This window comes from Manis javanica, chromosome 12, assembly GCF_040802235.1.
Source record: "Manis javanica isolate MJ-LG chromosome 12, MJ_LKY, whole genome shotgun sequence".
NCBI lineage: Eukaryota > Metazoa > Chordata > Mammalia > Pholidota > Manidae > Manis > Manis javanica.
The window spans coordinates 68982191-68999977 of record NC_133167.1 but is presented as its reverse complement, the minus strand read 5'-3'; the positions used below and the strand labels follow the sequence as shown (position 1 = coordinate 68999977).

At 41.5% G+C, this 17787-nt stretch overlaps 1 protein-coding gene across 1 annotated transcript; it reads left to right on the top strand.

The window, feature by feature from the left end:
* Positions 1-258: 258 nt before the first annotated feature.
* Positions 259-16239, top strand: CHRNA6 (cholinergic receptor nicotinic alpha 6 subunit). The gene is made up of 6 exons (XM_017655622.3): positions 259-381; positions 2107-2246; positions 10225-10269; positions 11027-11136; positions 11236-12214; positions 13548-16239. The coding sequence occupies exons 1-6, from the start codon at positions 303-305 to the stop codon at positions 13677-13679; spliced, it is 1485 nt and encodes a 494-aa protein (XP_017511111.1). The 5' UTR covers positions 259-302; the 3' UTR covers positions 13680-16239.
* The last annotated feature ends 1548 nt before the right edge of the window (positions 16240-17787 follow it).

Below are 17787 nucleotides of genomic sequence, written 5' to 3'. Positions count from 1 at the left end.
CTGTCTGCTGGCTTCCTCCTGGCTTTTCTTCACTGGTCTTGCACGAAAAGAGCTCTAGGGTGACAGTGAAAGTGATGGCTCATCTGACACTGGATGGAGTCCTCATCCGCCCTTTTTGTTGGTGTCCGTCTCTGCTCCCGGGAAGCACCGCGGTGCCCGCGAGTGTTTTCATTGCACAGGAGACGCACATAGATTTCAGGAGGACTCTGATTATTTAAAGGTCTGATGCACATGACTGTCTGATAGCTCTTTGTTTTCCACAGTCCTTTGACTAGAAAAAGAAATCAAACTGTGTTTGAATCATGCTGACCAGCCAGGATCAGGGGGTCCTTCAATTGGGTTTGTGTCTCTGGTTGTGTATATTCATACCTTTCTTTAAAGGTAGGTTTTAGTTCTGCTTTATCTTATTCCCTTTTAAGCTACATGTATTTCTTCTTTTCTAGTTGTGCTTGAGATGAGATTTTTCATTTCATTTTCAGGGAGATGAACTATTCTATGGGTAAATGTGTAGAGGGTCTTCACAGGAGTAAACTACTGTTATGACTGCTATTTTATTTTATTGGTTAGGTAAGATGAGATTTTTGGGGTAGGGAAGACAATGAAACATTGTAAACCAAATTTTATTTCCCCAATTAAAATATGGTATAATAATAATGATAGTTTTCTATCCTCTGCTGTGCATGTATTATACTTGTTTATTTGTATTTATTTTTAATGTTTTTTCAAAACTGTGATTTATTTGTTAGCTATACGATTACTTAGCCTTCCATTTGGTAGATGATCACCTTTGCTGTGGGAAACATGTCATATCACGACGATGATCTCCTAATAGTGAAATCATGCCTTTTAAAAGTTAAGACTTAGAAATGGACAAATGCTTGATTCTGCTGAACAAAATCAAATTTCCATGTGCTGTTGCTTTGTAGGGAACTTGCTCTTCAAGCTCCTGGAGTTTTATCTAATATGCCTCAAAAGGGAAAAAAGTCTCAAAGCTGGGGGAGAGGGATGGGTAATGGGAAGGATGTTTTTTATTGTCTGTTTTATGTAGAAATATTTCTATCATTATAAATTATGACAGCAAGAATGATAGTTTACATTTAAAACTATGCTTTCCTGCTGAAATCTCAGTGTTTCCAAATGCAGCTGTCATACAACTCTTTTTATTTTGGAATATAACAGCTATCCTTTTGTTCATTTTTGCCTAATGAGTTCTTCAATTCCTTCAATTTTTTTTTGTCTTCCAGGGTATAAATCCCTTTAGAAATTTTGCAGAATAATATATCAGGTGTCAAAGTTGAATTCTGTAAGGGACATTATTAGAGGGGTGTTAATGAAATGAATTATGTCAAATGAGGACAAATAACATACTTTTAATGAATTCTTGGAAAAATACAAAGATATGCATTCAACTATTGTCCAAAATATAATGACTGAAAATGCTGTTATATACTAACCAACATGGAGTTCTTTTAAAAATATTTTGAGTAAATTTGCCTTAAAATCTTGCTTTTCTCACCAATCTCCAAAGCAAGTGAACTCAAAATCATGTTAAAAAGGAATGTCATTAAGACCTTAATGAAATGGCCAGTTACCTCAGTTTGTCTGGTGAGGCTCCCCAGCTGAAAACTCGGAGAGCTGTGGAAACAGGTCAGTGGGTAAGTATTTTGACAAGAAAGGGCAGGACTTTTCCTTAATCACTGGATCAGTAAGTCAGTGACATAAGTAAAAATTGGAGCTCATCCTAGCCCTTTACATTTGTGGTGCCTAAGACTTTGTTTTGTAGAATTTTTTTTTTCGTGTGTGTGTTTTATTCAAGTGTAGTTGATTTGCAATATTATATGTGGTGCCCAGGACTTTTAAGGACTCTCTTATTGACATTATTTTATTTGATGTCCCACTAGTCCTGAGAGGTAAGCATTACTCTTTATCTTCGAAGCAAAGGTGACCAGCCCAGGCCTCTACAAAGGTGAGAGAGGCAGAAGCCGGGTGCTCAATAGGCTTGGACACCCCGCCTCCTGAGTCGCCTGCTGAAGGAAGCTTCCAGAACCTCCCACCTGCCAGCACCCCCTCTGCTTTTCTAACTCTTCCCTCTGTTTGGCTCTGCAGGCTCTGCAGGCTGTGCATCTGAGGAGAGGCTCTTTCACACACTGTTTTCTCATTATAACCAGCTCATCAGGCCCGTGGAAAATGTTTCGGATCCTGTCACGGTGCACTTTGAAGTGGCCATCACACAGCTGGCCAACGTGGTGAGTGCCGCCAGGTGACCACATGGGCCTGGAGGACCCCAACTCGGAGGTGGTCAGAGCAGTTCCAGGTCACTGCCGCAGTTACTGCACAGAGAATACAAAGGGAGCTAACTTCATTGAGCATGTATTATGCACCAGACACTCTGTGTACTGTTAGTGGTTATCACCTGTGTTTTACAGCTGAGGAGATGGAAGCTGTAACTTCTCCAAGGCCATACAATTTTAAAATGCTGGAACTGAGATATATAAGTCAGGCTTGTTAACTCCAGAGCTCATGCTGTTTTTATTCCCTTGAAAAAGAATGGCTTTAAGCCTGCTATGTTATGGAAGTAATAAAAAATTCACCTTCTTTCATATAGAGTTCCATCCAGCCCTGAAAAAAACATGGGAATTTGGAGCTCTTATTTTAATTTATTGCTAACAGGTTCAAGTAGGAACAGATTCCTTTCCTTTGAATAATCTCCATGCCCTGGTTGCTGGGAGAGGACGGAGTGGGGCCTGTGACTATGACGTAGAGCAGGGTCCTGGGCTCCAGGGCGTGGGGCAGGGCAGGGCTGGCCGCAGGCGCAGGAGGGGCTCAGACCCAGTGCCAGGACTAGCCGGGCTCAGGAGGCAAGGGAAGTCTAGGGCATCTCCGGAGAGGGGAGGGACAGCAGGGCATGGAAGGAGGGGCCCCTGTCGTCACGCCAGTCCCAGCCCAGGGGTGGGGAAGGAGCCCTCCTGCCTCCCAGGCTTTGCTGGGGGAAACAGTGGCGGCCATTTAGGTCACTTGGGGAAAAGCATTGATGGCAGGTACGAAGGCAATATTTCTCTAGTCATGCTTCCTAGGGGACTAGGCCGACCCTGGCCTGCTCCTCTAGCTTCTGGCCTCAGCTGGAAGCTTGTATACACATTTTGATTTAAAAAAAAGTGCCAAATGTTTTCTTTTGTGTAGCTGGGCCCACTCATTCCTTTAGCAAGTATTTATTTAATACCTATTCTGATTCCATTCTCTCTTATTTCCTGCCTAATGGCTTAGTACTAGTTACTGGTTTCTAACTGGGCTGGAAGCCCTAACTTGCTATAGATTGGATTGTTCTGGATGGAGAACTAAACTGAGTCTCACCTGAAGTCTATGATGACCATCTCACCATACAGCATCACTTCAAATCCCTGGTTCATGTCCTTCCAGGACATTGTTCTGAAGAAGGTGGATGGGGAGCTGATTTTGACATTTGCATTTGACTCCTATCAGAAATTAAAAAAAAAAACACAGAGTAAATAAAACAAGTTTATTCCTGTCTTATGTAACAGAAATCTAAAGGTTAACAGTCCAGGAGGGTAACACCATTTGGCTTCACCGTGTCAGTGGTTGCACCGCTGTCTGGTTGCCCAGGGGATGTCAATCACATAGACTATGACGCTTCAGGCAGAAGCCCTACCTGGTGACAGTGACCAGGTTCCTTCCATCTTTCTATTTCACCATCCTTAGTATGTGGTTTCTCAGTGTTGCCTCATGTCCCAAGATAACAGCTGACTTTCTCTTATCATATTCACATTCTTGGCAAGGAGCAGAAAAGAGGCAGATAACAGACATCTGTAACTTCCTTTAAGAGTTTTCTAAGAAGTCCTACTGACCTCTTCTGCCTCCTCTGTCATTGGCACTGCTAGCTGCAAGGGAGACTTGAGAAACATAGGTTTTCAAATTGGAATTTTATTTATTGAAGCAATTATAGATCTGCATGTGGTTGGAAGAAACAATAGAGAGACCCCCCTACTGTACACTTTGCCCAGTTTCCCCAGTGGCAACCATTCATCTGTTGTCCATCTATGAAATTCTGTCATTTCAGGTAATTATATGCAAGTGGAATGATGTAGTATGTAACTTTGTGGGACTGGCTGTCTCATGCATCATACTTCCATAGCAATTCATCCAAGTTGTTGATTGTAGCAACAGCTCATTTCATCCTGTTGCTGAGTAGCATTCCACGGTATTTATGCACCACAGTTTGTTTAACCTTTTGCTGGCTGAAGAACATCTGGGCTGATTCCAGTTTTGGTCTATTACCAATAAAGCTGCTATAAACATTCATGTACAGGTTTTTGTGTGAACATTAATATTTATTTCTCTGGGATAAATCTCCAGGTGTGTACCTGCTGGGTCATATGGTAGTTGCACATTTAGTTTTTAAAGAAACTGCCAAAATGCTTTCCAGAGTGGCTGTACGCTTTTCCATTCCAACCAATAATATGTGCATGATCATGCTTATCCACACCTTCACCAGCATTTGGTGTTGACACTATTTTTTTATTTAGCCATTCTAATAGTCTGTGATGACATTTCATCATAGTCTTAATTTGCATTTCTTTAATGACTAATAACGTAGGACATCTTTTCATGTGCTTGCTCCCACCTGCATATCCTCTTTGGTGCAATGTTTGTTCATGTCCTTTTGCCCATTTTCTAATTGGATTGTTCAAGTTTCTTTCATGTGGTTTGCAAATTTTTTTTTTTGAGAGGGCATCTCTCATATTTATTGATCAAATGGTTGTTAACAACAATAAAATTCTGTATAGGGGAGTCAATGCTCAATGCACAATCATTAATCCATCTCAAGCCTAATTCTCGTCAGTCTCCAATCTTCTGAAGCATAACAAACAAGTTCTTACATGGTGAACGAATTCTTACATAGTGAATAAGTTCTTACATGGTGAACAGTACAAGGGCAGTCATCACAGAAACTTTCGGTTTTGATCATGCATTATGAACTATAAACAATCAGGTCAAATATGAATATTTGTTTGATTTTTATATATGTGGATCCCATATTTCTCCATTTATTATTATTATTATTATTTTTTTAAATAAAATGCTAAGGTGGTAGGTAGATAAAAGGTAAAGGTAGAAAATATACTTTAGTGTTGTAAGAGAGCAAACGTAGATGATCAGGTGTGTGCCTGTAGACTATGTGTTAATCCAAGCTAGACAAGGGCAATAAAACATCCATGGATGCAGAAGATTTCTCACAGAACAGGGGGGGTGAGGTTCTAAGCCTCCCCTCTGTTGATCCCCAGTTTCTCACCTGATGGCCCCCCTGTGACTGTGCCTGTCTTAGGTTGTTCCTCTCTTGAGGAATCTTACCTGTCTCTGGCTAACCAGTCATCTTCCAGGGCCATACAGGGAGATGTAAAGTTGTTAAGTGAGAGAGAAGCCATATTGTTTGAAAAGGTTAGCTTTTTACTTCTTTGCAGATTTATGCCCTGTGGCTTCTATGCCCAGCATTTGTCTTGAGGTATCTTTACCACTTGGAGGAATTATGATACTCGGTGAATTCGATATGAGGCACGAATTCTATTTAAGCGTTGTAATTAGGAAGGAAGAAGAAAAGCTATAGAGGTAGCAGATGGAAGAAAACATGGGAGGATTGATTATTTCTTTGACATATCTTCTTGTAGAGTAACTTAAGCATGTATACGTTTTAAACTACTAATTAAATTGCACACACACATTAACATAATAGGAATACAGTTACATAACCAAAGCAGATCTATAATTACCAGCCATCTCCAGTGAAGCCAAGAAAACCAGTTAGGCACCCTAGGCATTTGTGAAGATTTGTCTATGATATGATGGATATTGTCCAACTGTACTTGAACAGTCTGAGAGAAATCAGATAAATTAAAACAACCCATTCCTGGGAACTGTTCACATCCCATATGTTCTTTTAACAGTAGATAGTCTGTAGTTGTAAGATTTTGGAGCGCTACAACTTGCACTTCTCATAATTCTTGGTTGAGTTCCAACAGTATAGATCCAGTCAAATGTGTTGTTTTACTGAAAGCACAGGCCAGCTTAGATATCTCCTTCTTCATTCCAATGGCAAGCCCAGGAATCGGTGGGATGGATGCAGCTACAACTGCAGCATCGCCTGCATCTTTGTTGAGGTTTTTTGATGATCATCTTCTGGTATGAGTCTTCCAGAGAGTGCTGATGTTGGAAGTTCTTCTTCATATTGTATCTTAGTTCATTTTCTGGGTAGCCAAATTAGGCTTTGATCTTCTGTATAAACACAAACAGACCCTTTGCCCACACTTTGATATGCCCTTTATACCATTGTGTAGAACTCATTGGAGGTCACCACACAGGAACTGCTTTTTTTTTTTAACAGAAAGGGATATTATCAGAAAAGTGTACCTCCATAGCCGATCATCTGACACCCTTTAAGTGATCAAAATTAAGGATATTTAAAGCATGCATTAATCGATGATTTACAGTTAGTTTTATCCTATCAAGGAGTTATCCCCCTTTTCTTTCTTTCTTTTTTTTTTATTATCATTAATCTACACTTATATGCAGAATATTATGTTTACTAGGCTCTCCCCTATACCAGGTCCCCCTATAAACCGCTTTACAGTCACTGTCCATCAGCATAGCAAAATGTTGTAGAATCACTACTTGTCTTCTCTGTGTTGTACCCTTTATCCCACCACCGCCTATGCACGCTAATCTTAATATCCCCCTTCTTCTCCCCCCCCTTATCCCTCCCTGCCCACCCATCCTCCCCAGTTCCTTTCCGTTTGGTACCTGTTAGTCCATTTTTGGGTTCTGTAATTCCGCTGCTGTTTTGTTCCTTCAGTTTTTCCTTTGTTCTTATACTCCACAGATGAGTGAAATCATTTGGTATTTCTCCTTCTCTGCTTGGCTTATTTCACTGAGCATAATACCCTCCAGCTTCATCCATGTTGCTGCAAATGGTAGGATTTGCCCTATTCTTATGACTGAGTAGTATTCCATTATGTATATGTACCACATCTTCTTTATCCATTCATCTATCGATGGACATTTAGGTTGCTTCCAATTCTTCGCTATTGTAAATAGTACTGCGATAAACATAGGGGTGCATCTGTCTTTCTCAAACTCGATTGCTGCGTTCTTAGGGTAAATTCCTAGGAGTGGAATTCCTGGGTCAAATGGTAGGTCTGTTTTGAGCATTTTGATGAACCTCCATACTGCTTTCCACAATGGTTGAACTAATTTACATTCCCACCAGCAGTGTAGGAGGGTTCCCCTTTCTCCACAGCCTCACCAACATTTGTTGTTGTTTGTCTTTTGGATGGCAGCTATCCTTACTGGTGTGAGGTGATACCTCACTGTAGTTTTAATTTGCATTTCTCTGATAATTAGTGATGTGGAGCATCTTTTCATGTGTCTGTTGGCCATCTGTATTTCTTTTTTGGAGAACTGTCTGTTCAGTTCCTGTGCCCATTTTTTAAGTGGATTGTTTGTTTTTTGTTTGTTGAGGCATGTAAGCTCTTTATATATTTTGGACATCAAGCCTTTATTGGATCTGTCGTTTATAAATATATTCTCCCATACTGTAGGGTTCCTTTTTGTTCTATTGATGGTGTCTTTTGCTGTACAGAAGCTTTTCAGCTTGATATAGTTCCACTTGTTCATTTTTGCTATTGTTTTCCTTGCCTGGGGAGATATGTTCAAGAAGAAGTCACTCATGTTTATGTCTAAGAGGTTTTTGCCTATGTTTTTTTCCAAGAGTTTAATGGTTTCATGACTTACATTCAGGTCTTTGATTCATTTTGAGTTTACTTTTGTATATGGGGTTAGACAATGGTCCAGTTTCATTCTCCTACATATAGCTGTCCAGTTTTGCCAGCACCATCTGTTGAAGAGACTGTCATTTTGCCATTGTATGTCCATGGCTCCTTTATCAAATATTAATCGACCATATATGTCTGGGTTAATGTCTGGAGTCTCTAGTCTGTTCCACTGGTCTGTGGCTCTGTTCTTGTGCCAGTACCAATTGTCTTGATTATTATGGCTTTATAGTAGAGCTTGAAGTTGGGGAGTGAGACCCCCCCTACTTTATTCTTCTTTTTCAGGATTGCTTTGGCTATTCGGGGGGGTTGCAAATATTTTATCTGTTTGGTGGCTTATCTTCAGCCTCTTCACATGAACTTTCACACGACATTTTTAAGTTTGTTGAAGTTCAATATATCAATCTTTCCGTTTATGTGTCATGCATTTGGTGTCAAGTCTAAGAATTCTTTGCCTTATTACAGATTCTGGAAATTTTCTCCTAAAAGTTTTATTTATATTTTACATTTAAGACTATGATCCATTTTGAGTTAGTTTTGTATAGGATATGAGACTTTGGTCTGTCTTTTTTTTTTTGTCTATTGGTGTCCAATTGCTCCAATACCATTTGTTGAAAAGGTTACCTTTTTTCCACTGAATTGATTTTGCACCTTTGTGAGAAAATCAGTTGAGCATATTTGTGTGGGTCCATTTCAGAGTCCTCTATTCTGTCTGGTTGATCATTGGAGCTATCCCTCCACCAATAGTAAATCTTTATATTGGCTAGAGTGATTCTTGATGTGCTTTATTCTTCTTTGTCAAGATTGTCTTAGCTCCTCTGGGACCTATGATTTATAATAAGGTGGAAGGTTCCAGCTGGCTATGTATACAAAAAGCCTTGGGTGGGCTTTTGATAGGAATTGCATTGAACTTATAGATCAATTTGGGGACAAGTGACATCGTTACTATGCTGAGTATCTTAATCTATGAATGCAGGATTTTTCTCCATTTAGTTAGTTATTCTTTCATCAGCAGTTTGTAATTTTCAGCATACAGGTCCTATCCATGTGCTGTTATGTGTATACATAAGTATTTTGTTTTATTTGGGGTAATTGAAATAGTATTATGCTTTTAATTTTGAAAGTGTATGCTTTTGATTTTGACGACAAACTTAAAAGCTCATTATTAGTATATAGGAATACAATTGATTTTTATGTTGATCTTATATCTTGAGATCTTACCAAACTCATTAATTTCAGATTTGTATAGATTCTATTGGATTTTCCATGTAGGTAACCATGTCATATGCAAAGAGAGATAGTTATACTTATTCCTTTCCAATCTGTGCCTTTTTTTTCTTTTCTTACCTCATTGTAGTGGCTACAATTTCTAGTATTTGTTGAATAAGAGCAGAGAGAGAAGACACCCTTGCCTTGTTCTCATTCTTAAGGGAACTGCTGTAGTCTCAGCATTTATGGAATGCTTTATAGGTACTCAGTAAGTACTTGCATAATGAATGATTGGAACAAAGAGCCATGGCTTGGGTGGGAGTGGGGATGTGGTGCAGGGGGTGGAAGGTTCCAGCTGGAAACTCCACGGTGAGCTGATGCTGACATCTCCAGGTGCAGCTGGGCTCTGGACTCAGAGCCTAGCCAGTACTGAGGCACAGGTGGGGAAGGGAGGTCTCAGGGACTGGGGAGGAAGATGACAAAAATAGCAGACCGTTTGGACGCCTATCACCATCTGTAGTATTTGTCCTCCCTCCTTCCATTCTCTCTTCTTTCCCTTCTTTCTTTCCTTTCATGAAATCAGAAAAGTTTATGGGCAGAAGTGATCAGAAAAGCTTCACAGAAGAGGTAAGACTTAACTCAGATTAAAAAGACTGTCTTTACAAGTAGTGATTTTACAGCATCTTACTACGCAGATGGACAGTGACTGTGAAGGGGTATGTGGGGGGGACTTGGTGAAGAGGGGAGCCTAGTAAACATAATGTTCTTCATGTAATTGTAGATTAATGATACCAAAATAAATAAATAAATAAATAAAATTTAAAAAATAAAAATAAATAAAATAAAATGGTAAATATGTGTATAAACCTAATGTTTCAATGGACTTAAAAATGTATCACAACAGGAAGACCTAAATAAATGGAGAGATATACTATGAAAAAAAAAATTAAAAAGACCATCTTTAAGTCACATTTCCTTTCCAAGCCAACAGGGTTGGGACCAGATGTGGAAATATATTTCTCATTGCTTTTTATAAGTTGCCTTTTCTGTTTTCTTTGTTTTCCTCCACTAGCATGAATAACTCAGATCTGGCTCTTTTTAGTTGTAATTCTTGTTCTAAGACTCACCTTTATTAGTAAATATGTTTGAGGCTAAAAATATTATTTCTTCTTCCCAGGATGAAGTAAACCAGATCATGGAAACCAATTTGTGGCTACGCCACGTATGTATCTATGTCCTGTGTCCTTCTCTTGGACGTGTGCTCCTGTGTGCCCACCTAACAGTGTCTAACAGATAAATTCCACTTGCATTCCCTCCTTACACCTCCAGCTTATGATAGAGCATCAAATATCATCTATCTCTTAGCCTAAAGCCCAGCTCTGGTAATAGCTGGCTTGATGCGAGCTTCATGGTGCAAAAACTTAGTGACAAAGTTCTCTGAGACTTTGTCCTTTCTAGTTTGGGCTCTCACCCTAGTTTTACCTGTAACTTGAGCCCCAGAGTCAGGTGCTTGCCAGTTCTTTGATCCTGCTGCACAGAGCCTAGAGAAGTCAGTAGCTGGCCTGGAGCATGTGGTTTCATCGGTCGCACAGTCTCATTCTCCCTTCCTGTCCTAATCCCTTACACATGTTTTGTAGCAAACCCATCATCATGCACTTGAACTCTTTTTTTAATGTTAGAAACAAGTCTTTGCTCCATTGTGGCTATACTCAGTGAACATGGAAGTTGGGCCTATAGCTTTGGCCAGCTAACTGATAATCAATAGGTAATTATCTAGTATCTATTAGATAATTTATATTTGCCAAAGACAGCTCACCCCTCTTCCTCATGGATTTTAATCTTCCAACTAGTGATAGAAGCCAAAGTACTTCAAACAGGAACATATTTTTTCCCCCAAAGCTACAGAACCAATGGAGAAATAACATTGGGAGAAAGTTAAGTAAGAAAATTCTTCAAAAGCAGACTTGTATTTCCTTTAGATCTGGAACGATTATAAATTGCGCTGGGACCCAGTGGACTATGGCGGCATCGAGACCCTTCGTGTTCCTGTGGACAGGATCTGGAAGCCTGACATTGTCCTCTATAACAAGTATGGGTGTCTGGTGGCCAGTGTCGCCCAGGGCTGCCTTTGGCACATGCTGACCGTCGCAAAGTGGGTGTTACTAACCGGGTGGGGTTTGCTTTGCAGCGCCGTCGGCGACTTCCAAGCTGAAGGCAAGACAAAAGCTCTTCTTCAACACGATGGCACGATCACCTGGAGGCCCCCGGCTGTTTTCAAGAGCTCCTGCCCTATGGATATCACTTTCTTCCCTTTTGATCATCAAAATTGTTCCCTGAAATTTGGTTCCTGGACATATGACAAAGCTGAAATTGACCTTCTCATCATTGGCTCTAAAGTGGATATGAATGACTTTTGGGAAAACAGCGAGTGGGAAATTGTTGACGCTTCGGGCTACAAGCATGACATAAAATACAACTGCTGTGAAGAGATATACACAGACATAACCTACTCCTTTTACATCAGAAGACTGCCGATGTTTTACACCATTAATCTGATAATCCCCTGTCTATTTATTTCATTTCTGACCGTGCTGGTCTTTTACCTTCCTTCCGACTGCGGTGAAAAGGTGACCCTCTGCGTGTCGGTTCTGCTCTCCCTGACCGTGTTCCTGCTGGTGATCACGGAGACCGTCCCGTCCACGTCCCTCGCGATCCCGCTGGTGGGCGAGTACCTCCTGTTCACCACGATCCTTGCCACCCTGTCCATCGTGGGGACTGTGTTTGTGTTGAACGTACACTATCGCACTCCGGCCACACACACCATGCCACAGTGGGTGAAGGTGGGCTTCCTCCAGCGGTTCCCCCAGGTCCTGAGGAGGAGGGGGCCTCTGGACGAGGCGAGGGAGACAAGTTCAGGTGAAAACCCGAAGGACACTCCCAGCCGGCCCACCAGAGTCAAGTTGGGTCCCCGCAGAGAGCCCAAACTTCTTCAAGAACGCTGCCGCTGTGGTCAGTCAGGTGAGCTTGCCACCAGCAAGAGACGATTAAGTCGTCGGCCTTTACAGCGGAGGGCTGGAAATTCAGAGCACTCGCCCGAAGTTGAAGATGTAATCAGCAGTGTTCAGTTCATAGCAGAAAGCATGACCAGCCAGAATGCCAGGAAGGAGGTAAGTGCTCGTCTCCTCCAGCCTATCGTCCGGAGGTGCTGCGCGGATGTGGGCAGAGCTCCGTGTGAGCTCCGTTTGTTTGCATAGGGGGTAGGGCAGCATCGCTCTGACAGCCAGCTCAGTGACCGTGCAGCTGTGAGTGAACTGGCCTGGGGGTGCGCCCGTAAGGCATGACCTCAGAGCAAATCTCCACTTTCAGAAAGGTCAGCTCAAGTGAAACCTGTTGCAGTAAACATTCAGGGCACCCTTGGTCGATTCACCCAAGAGCCCCTGCATAGAAAACAGTAGACAGAAGGGTGGAAAGGGCACAGCTGCCCCCACGCCTCCCGCGGAAGGAGGCGTGACTGCAGTCTGAGAGCGGAGGGTACCGGGTAGGTGGGCGTCCTCCGCAGCTCCACCCGCACTTTTTCCACTTGAGGGGTATTTAGGCGCAGATTGAATGAGCCTCAGGGATACGTTTCGCACGGACACATTCGGAGTCTAATGTCCAGAGTCCAGCTGCAGCAGTGCAGCCCTCCCCCACCCCCCGAAGTGGGAGCTTGAGCAGATAGCGCCACTTCCCTATGTCAGGACGAGGAGCGGAGGGTCCTGAGGGCTCGGCCAGGTGTCTGGTTTGACCCCACGCTGCAGCTGCCAGCACCCGTGTCTCCTAGCGGAAGGGCGCTGCGAAGCCTGGAGTCTGCCGCGGTGGTGCAGGGACAGCACAGCATACCACACAGGTGGGCGTGGGAGGGAAGTGCATTAAGGGACAGGTGAGCCCCGTGCTCACTTTCTTGGGGACACCTCCGTACAACCTAGACAGCTGTGGGTTAACTTAATCCCTACCAGTTGGGGTGCTCATGACACAACCACAGAGCCTTTGACAGAAATTGGAGGTCAGGAATTGGAAGGACATGAGAAATGCAATGAGCTCTCCATAGCCAGCACGGCTTTGAAGCCAGGAGGGCTTCCTAGGCCTGTAAGTGGACCTCCATCGTACTCACATCCACACACCCCCACTCCCCAACCTCAGGCCCATTGCCCGACGTGCCAATGACAAGAGCTGAGCTGTCAGAGCAGCTGTTTCTCAGCAGTTATTCTTGCAGTCAGGGAAAGTCCTTTGTGGCTCAGGGAATCCCGCTTACTCTGCACCAGCCACACGGGGCACCTTCTTCAGACAAAACAGAATTGCCTCTGTAATTATATAGGAGTCACCGGTTAACCTGACGAATTCCCCTGCTGGCTTTAAAAATTACCAGAGAGATCTCTGAAAAGGAAGTAGCATATTTATGAAGGAGTGCATTTCCCATGGTTTTGGTTTTTAAAAACTGCTTTGCCGTTGTTTGCCTTTCAGGTAGAAGACGACTGGAAGTACGTGGCCATGGTGGTGGACAGAGTATTTCTTTGGGTATTCATAGTCCTCTGTGTGCTTGGGACTGCAGGGCTTTTTGTACAGCCACTATTGGGGAACACAGGAAAATCTTAAGGGTGTATTTTCCTTGTAGCTTCAGCAGCTTATGGGTGACACATTTGTTCTGTGTTCCCTACAACAAGGAGAGGGACCTAAAACTTTCCACCCAAGCCTCCCATCTACTAAAGCTGATGGTTAGGTGGAAAAGAGGACTTTATTGTCAATTAGGAGCCCGAGTGCTCTCCTTGGTAGCACAGAGGAGTGTTTTAAGATGTTTTATAATACTGGAGCCTGGAGCTGGCAGCACCATAGGCTACATGCTTGGCTTCCATGGATGTGACTGACCCATAATACAAGAAACCACGTGACCAATGCCAAGCTGTGCTAAAAGGTTCTGTCATCCCTTCAGTATATGCTGCTTATCATTATGTCAGATGCCAGACATGAAACTCTGGAATTTGGACCTTGCTGATGTTTGTAATGCTTGTGAATTTGTGCGCTTGCTTTCTTGCACATGTCTGTGATGGAGCTCACACACTTCAGCATTATTTGACACATTGATCAGCAAGAAGTAATAGCAGGTAGAGTATCTCAACAGGTTGTGTGTGATGAGGACCCATCTGGCAAGATACCTGAGTGGTAACCAGCACTGCAAGGGTAACAGAAACAGGTTCTGTCCCACCGTGGGAAGCAGAATCGAGGCTTCTCAAGAGCTAAAAATAGAAGTGCCATACCACCCAGCAATTCCACTTCTGGGAATTTACCTGAAGAAAACAAACTCACTGATTTGTTAAGATGTATGCACTCCTGTGTTTATAACAGCATTATTCACAATAGCCAAGATACAGAAGCAACCAAAGTGTCCATCAATAAATGAACGGATGGAGAAGAAACGGCACTCTACACAATGGAATACTATGCAGACACACAAAGGAGCTAAATCTTGCCATTTGCAACAACATGGATGGATCTAGAAGGCATTATGCTGAGTGAAATAAACCAGGAGAAACACAAATACCATGATTTCACTTACATGTGGATTCTAAAAAAACAAAACAAATGAATAAGCAAACAAATCAGCAAAACAGAAATAGATTCATAGATGCAGAAAAGAGACTGGTGGTGGCCATGAGGGTTGAAGAGGGAATGGGGGAAATAGGGGAAGGGAATAAAGAGGTATGAAATCCCAATTATAAAATAAATCAATCACAGCAATGGAAGTACTGCATAGGGAATATTGTCAATAATATTGTAATTTCTTTATATGGTGATAGATGGTAACCACTTACTGTGGTGAGCATTTTGTAATGTGGATGTAATTGTTGAATTACTCTGTTGTACCTTGAAACCAATATAATATTGTATATTAACTATACTTCAGTAAAAAAAGAAAAAGAAATAGATGCTGTCCCCAAGCACTTACAGATTTTTAGGAGAAGTCATACACACACTGATCTCCAGGACCAGGTCTCACAGGGGCCGTAACTAGAGCCATCAGAGCAGGGGGATGGAGGCGGTGTGGCCAGGCAAGCCTGGAGCAGCCTCTTTGGGGTCCAAAAGGTGTCTTTTCTCCTCAACAGTTTCCTTTTGTTCAGTGTAGCTGAGACTAAAAATAAAAGTATTCCTTCTATAAGCAGTTGTGACTTTGTGCCTTTTGGAGCAATTCTTTTTCTGAGAGAGAACCTTGGGAATTCTGTTTTATTCCACTCTTAAGTATTATTTTCTTATTTTTTGTATAAACACTATTTATTATAATTTGAAAGATTTATTTAAAGCAGAAAGAAATAAATCTATCCTAACAAGGGGACTGATTTCACTTTGCCTTTTCCCTTCCAGTCCTTTTCTCTCTATATATAATTTTACCTCTCAATTTTGTATTTTGCTGTTTTCTCAGAACACCATGTCAACAGCATTTCTGCATGATGTCACCTAGTGTTGAAGTATAATTTTTATGACTGCGTAGTGTCTATTGTGTTGCTACACCATAACTTGCATTGCCACCTGTTAGTTCTTGTTTATCTCATACTGGGGCATAAGGCATACTGGGGCACACCAGACAGAGGACTCGAATTTGAATTCCCTCTTGTATTTGTGACTGTAGTACCTATATCTTATCCTTCTGTCCAGAAAGAGGGTTGGCTGCTATTTGATACTTTTTTTTACTATTAAACCAAATCAATATTTAATATCATTCTTTTAAAAATGTCAATTATGTTAAAATACATATAATAAAGTTCAGCGTCTTAACCATTTTGAAGTGTATAGTTTAGTAATGTTAAGCCATACACAATGGTATAACCATCACCACCACCACCCATAAACTTTTTTCATCTTGCAAAACTGAAACTCCGCACCCATTAACCAACAGCTCCCCATGCCCCCTCCCTCAGCCCCTGGTACACACCCTTCTACTTTGTCTCCATAAATTTGACAACTTTAGGTACCTTATATAAGTGGAATCAAACAGTATTTGTCTATGTGCAACTGACATGTTTCACCAAGTATAATGTCTTCAAGATTTGTCCATGTTGTAGCTTATGTAAGAATTTCTTTGCATTTTAAGGCTGAAGAATATTGCAGCGTATGTATAGACCTTGTTTTATTCATCCATCAACAGACACTTGGGTTGTTTCTGCTTTTTTGGATATTGTAAATAATGCTGCTATGAATATGAGAGTACAAGTATCTCTTTGAGTCTCAGCTTTCAATTCATTTGGGTATATGCCCAGAAGAGGGATTGTGGGGTTATATGGTAGTTCTGTTCTTAACTTCTTGAAGAGCTGCCATGTAGTTTTTCTCAGAAGCTGTTCCAGTTTACATTCCTTCCAGCAGTGCACAGGGGCTCCACTTTCTCCACATCCCTGCCAACACTTGTCATTTTCTGGGTTTTTTTTGGACAGCAGCTATCCTTATGTGTGTGAGGTCATACCTCCTTGCGGTTTGGATATGGATTTCCCTAATGATCAGTAATGCTGAACATCTTTTCATGTGCTTGTTGGACATTTGTATGTCTTCTCTGGAGAAATGTGTGTATTCAAGTTCTTCGCCCTTTTAAAAAGCAGGTTACTTGTTTTTTGTTGTTGTTGAGTAGTAGGAGTTCTTTTTTTTTTATTTATCAGATAGTTTTCTTAATGTCAACTGGGATTGAGATGAGTTACTCAGATAATATCTGAACTAGAATAGAAGGTTTCTGATTACTAATTTAGAGAATATTTTTGTTTTTCTTTTCCCACTGACACTATGCCAACCTTCTTTATAGAATCCTGAGTGTTGTAAATAGTAGAGAGACCTATGATACCCTTGTATTCCAAGAAACCCTAAAATTGAAAGGCACAATTTGATAACATGTTAATCTAAGGAGAGGTCTAATTTTTTTTTTGAGAGGGCTTTCTCATATTTATTGATCAAATGGTTGTTAACAACAATAAAATTCTGTATAGGGGGGTCAATGCTCAATGCGCAATCATTAATCCACCTCAAGCCTAATTCTCGTCAGTCTCCAATCTCCTGAAGCATAACGAACAAGTTCTTACATGGTGACCAGTACAAGGGCAGTCATCACAGAAACTTTCGGTTTTGATCACGCATTATGAACTATAAACAATCAGGTCAAATATGAATATTTGTTTGATTTTTATATATGTGGATCCCACATTTCTCCATTTATTATTATTATTATTATTTTTAATAAAATGCTAAGGTGGTAGGTAGATAAAAGATAAAGGTAGAAAATATACTTTAGTGTTGTAAGAGAGCAAACGTAGATGATCAGGTGTGTGCCTGTAGACTATGTGTTAATCCAAGCTAGACAAGGGCAATAAAACATCCATGGATGCAGAAGATTTCTCACAGAACAGGGGGGGTGAGGTTCTAAGCCTCCCCTCTGTTGATCCCCAGTTTCTCACCTGATGGCCCCCCTGTGACTGTGCCTGTCTTAGGTTGTTCCTCTCTTGAGGAATCTTACCTGTCTCTGGCTAACCAGTCATCTTCCAGGGCCATACAGGGAGATGTAAAGTTGTTAAGTGAGAGAGAAGCCATATTGTTTGAAAAGGTTAGCTTTTTACTTCTTTGCAGATTTATGCCCTGTGGCTTCTATGCCCAGCATTTGCCTTGAGGTATCTTTACCACTTGGAGGAATTATGATACATGGTGAATTCGATCTGAGGCACGAATTTTATTTAAG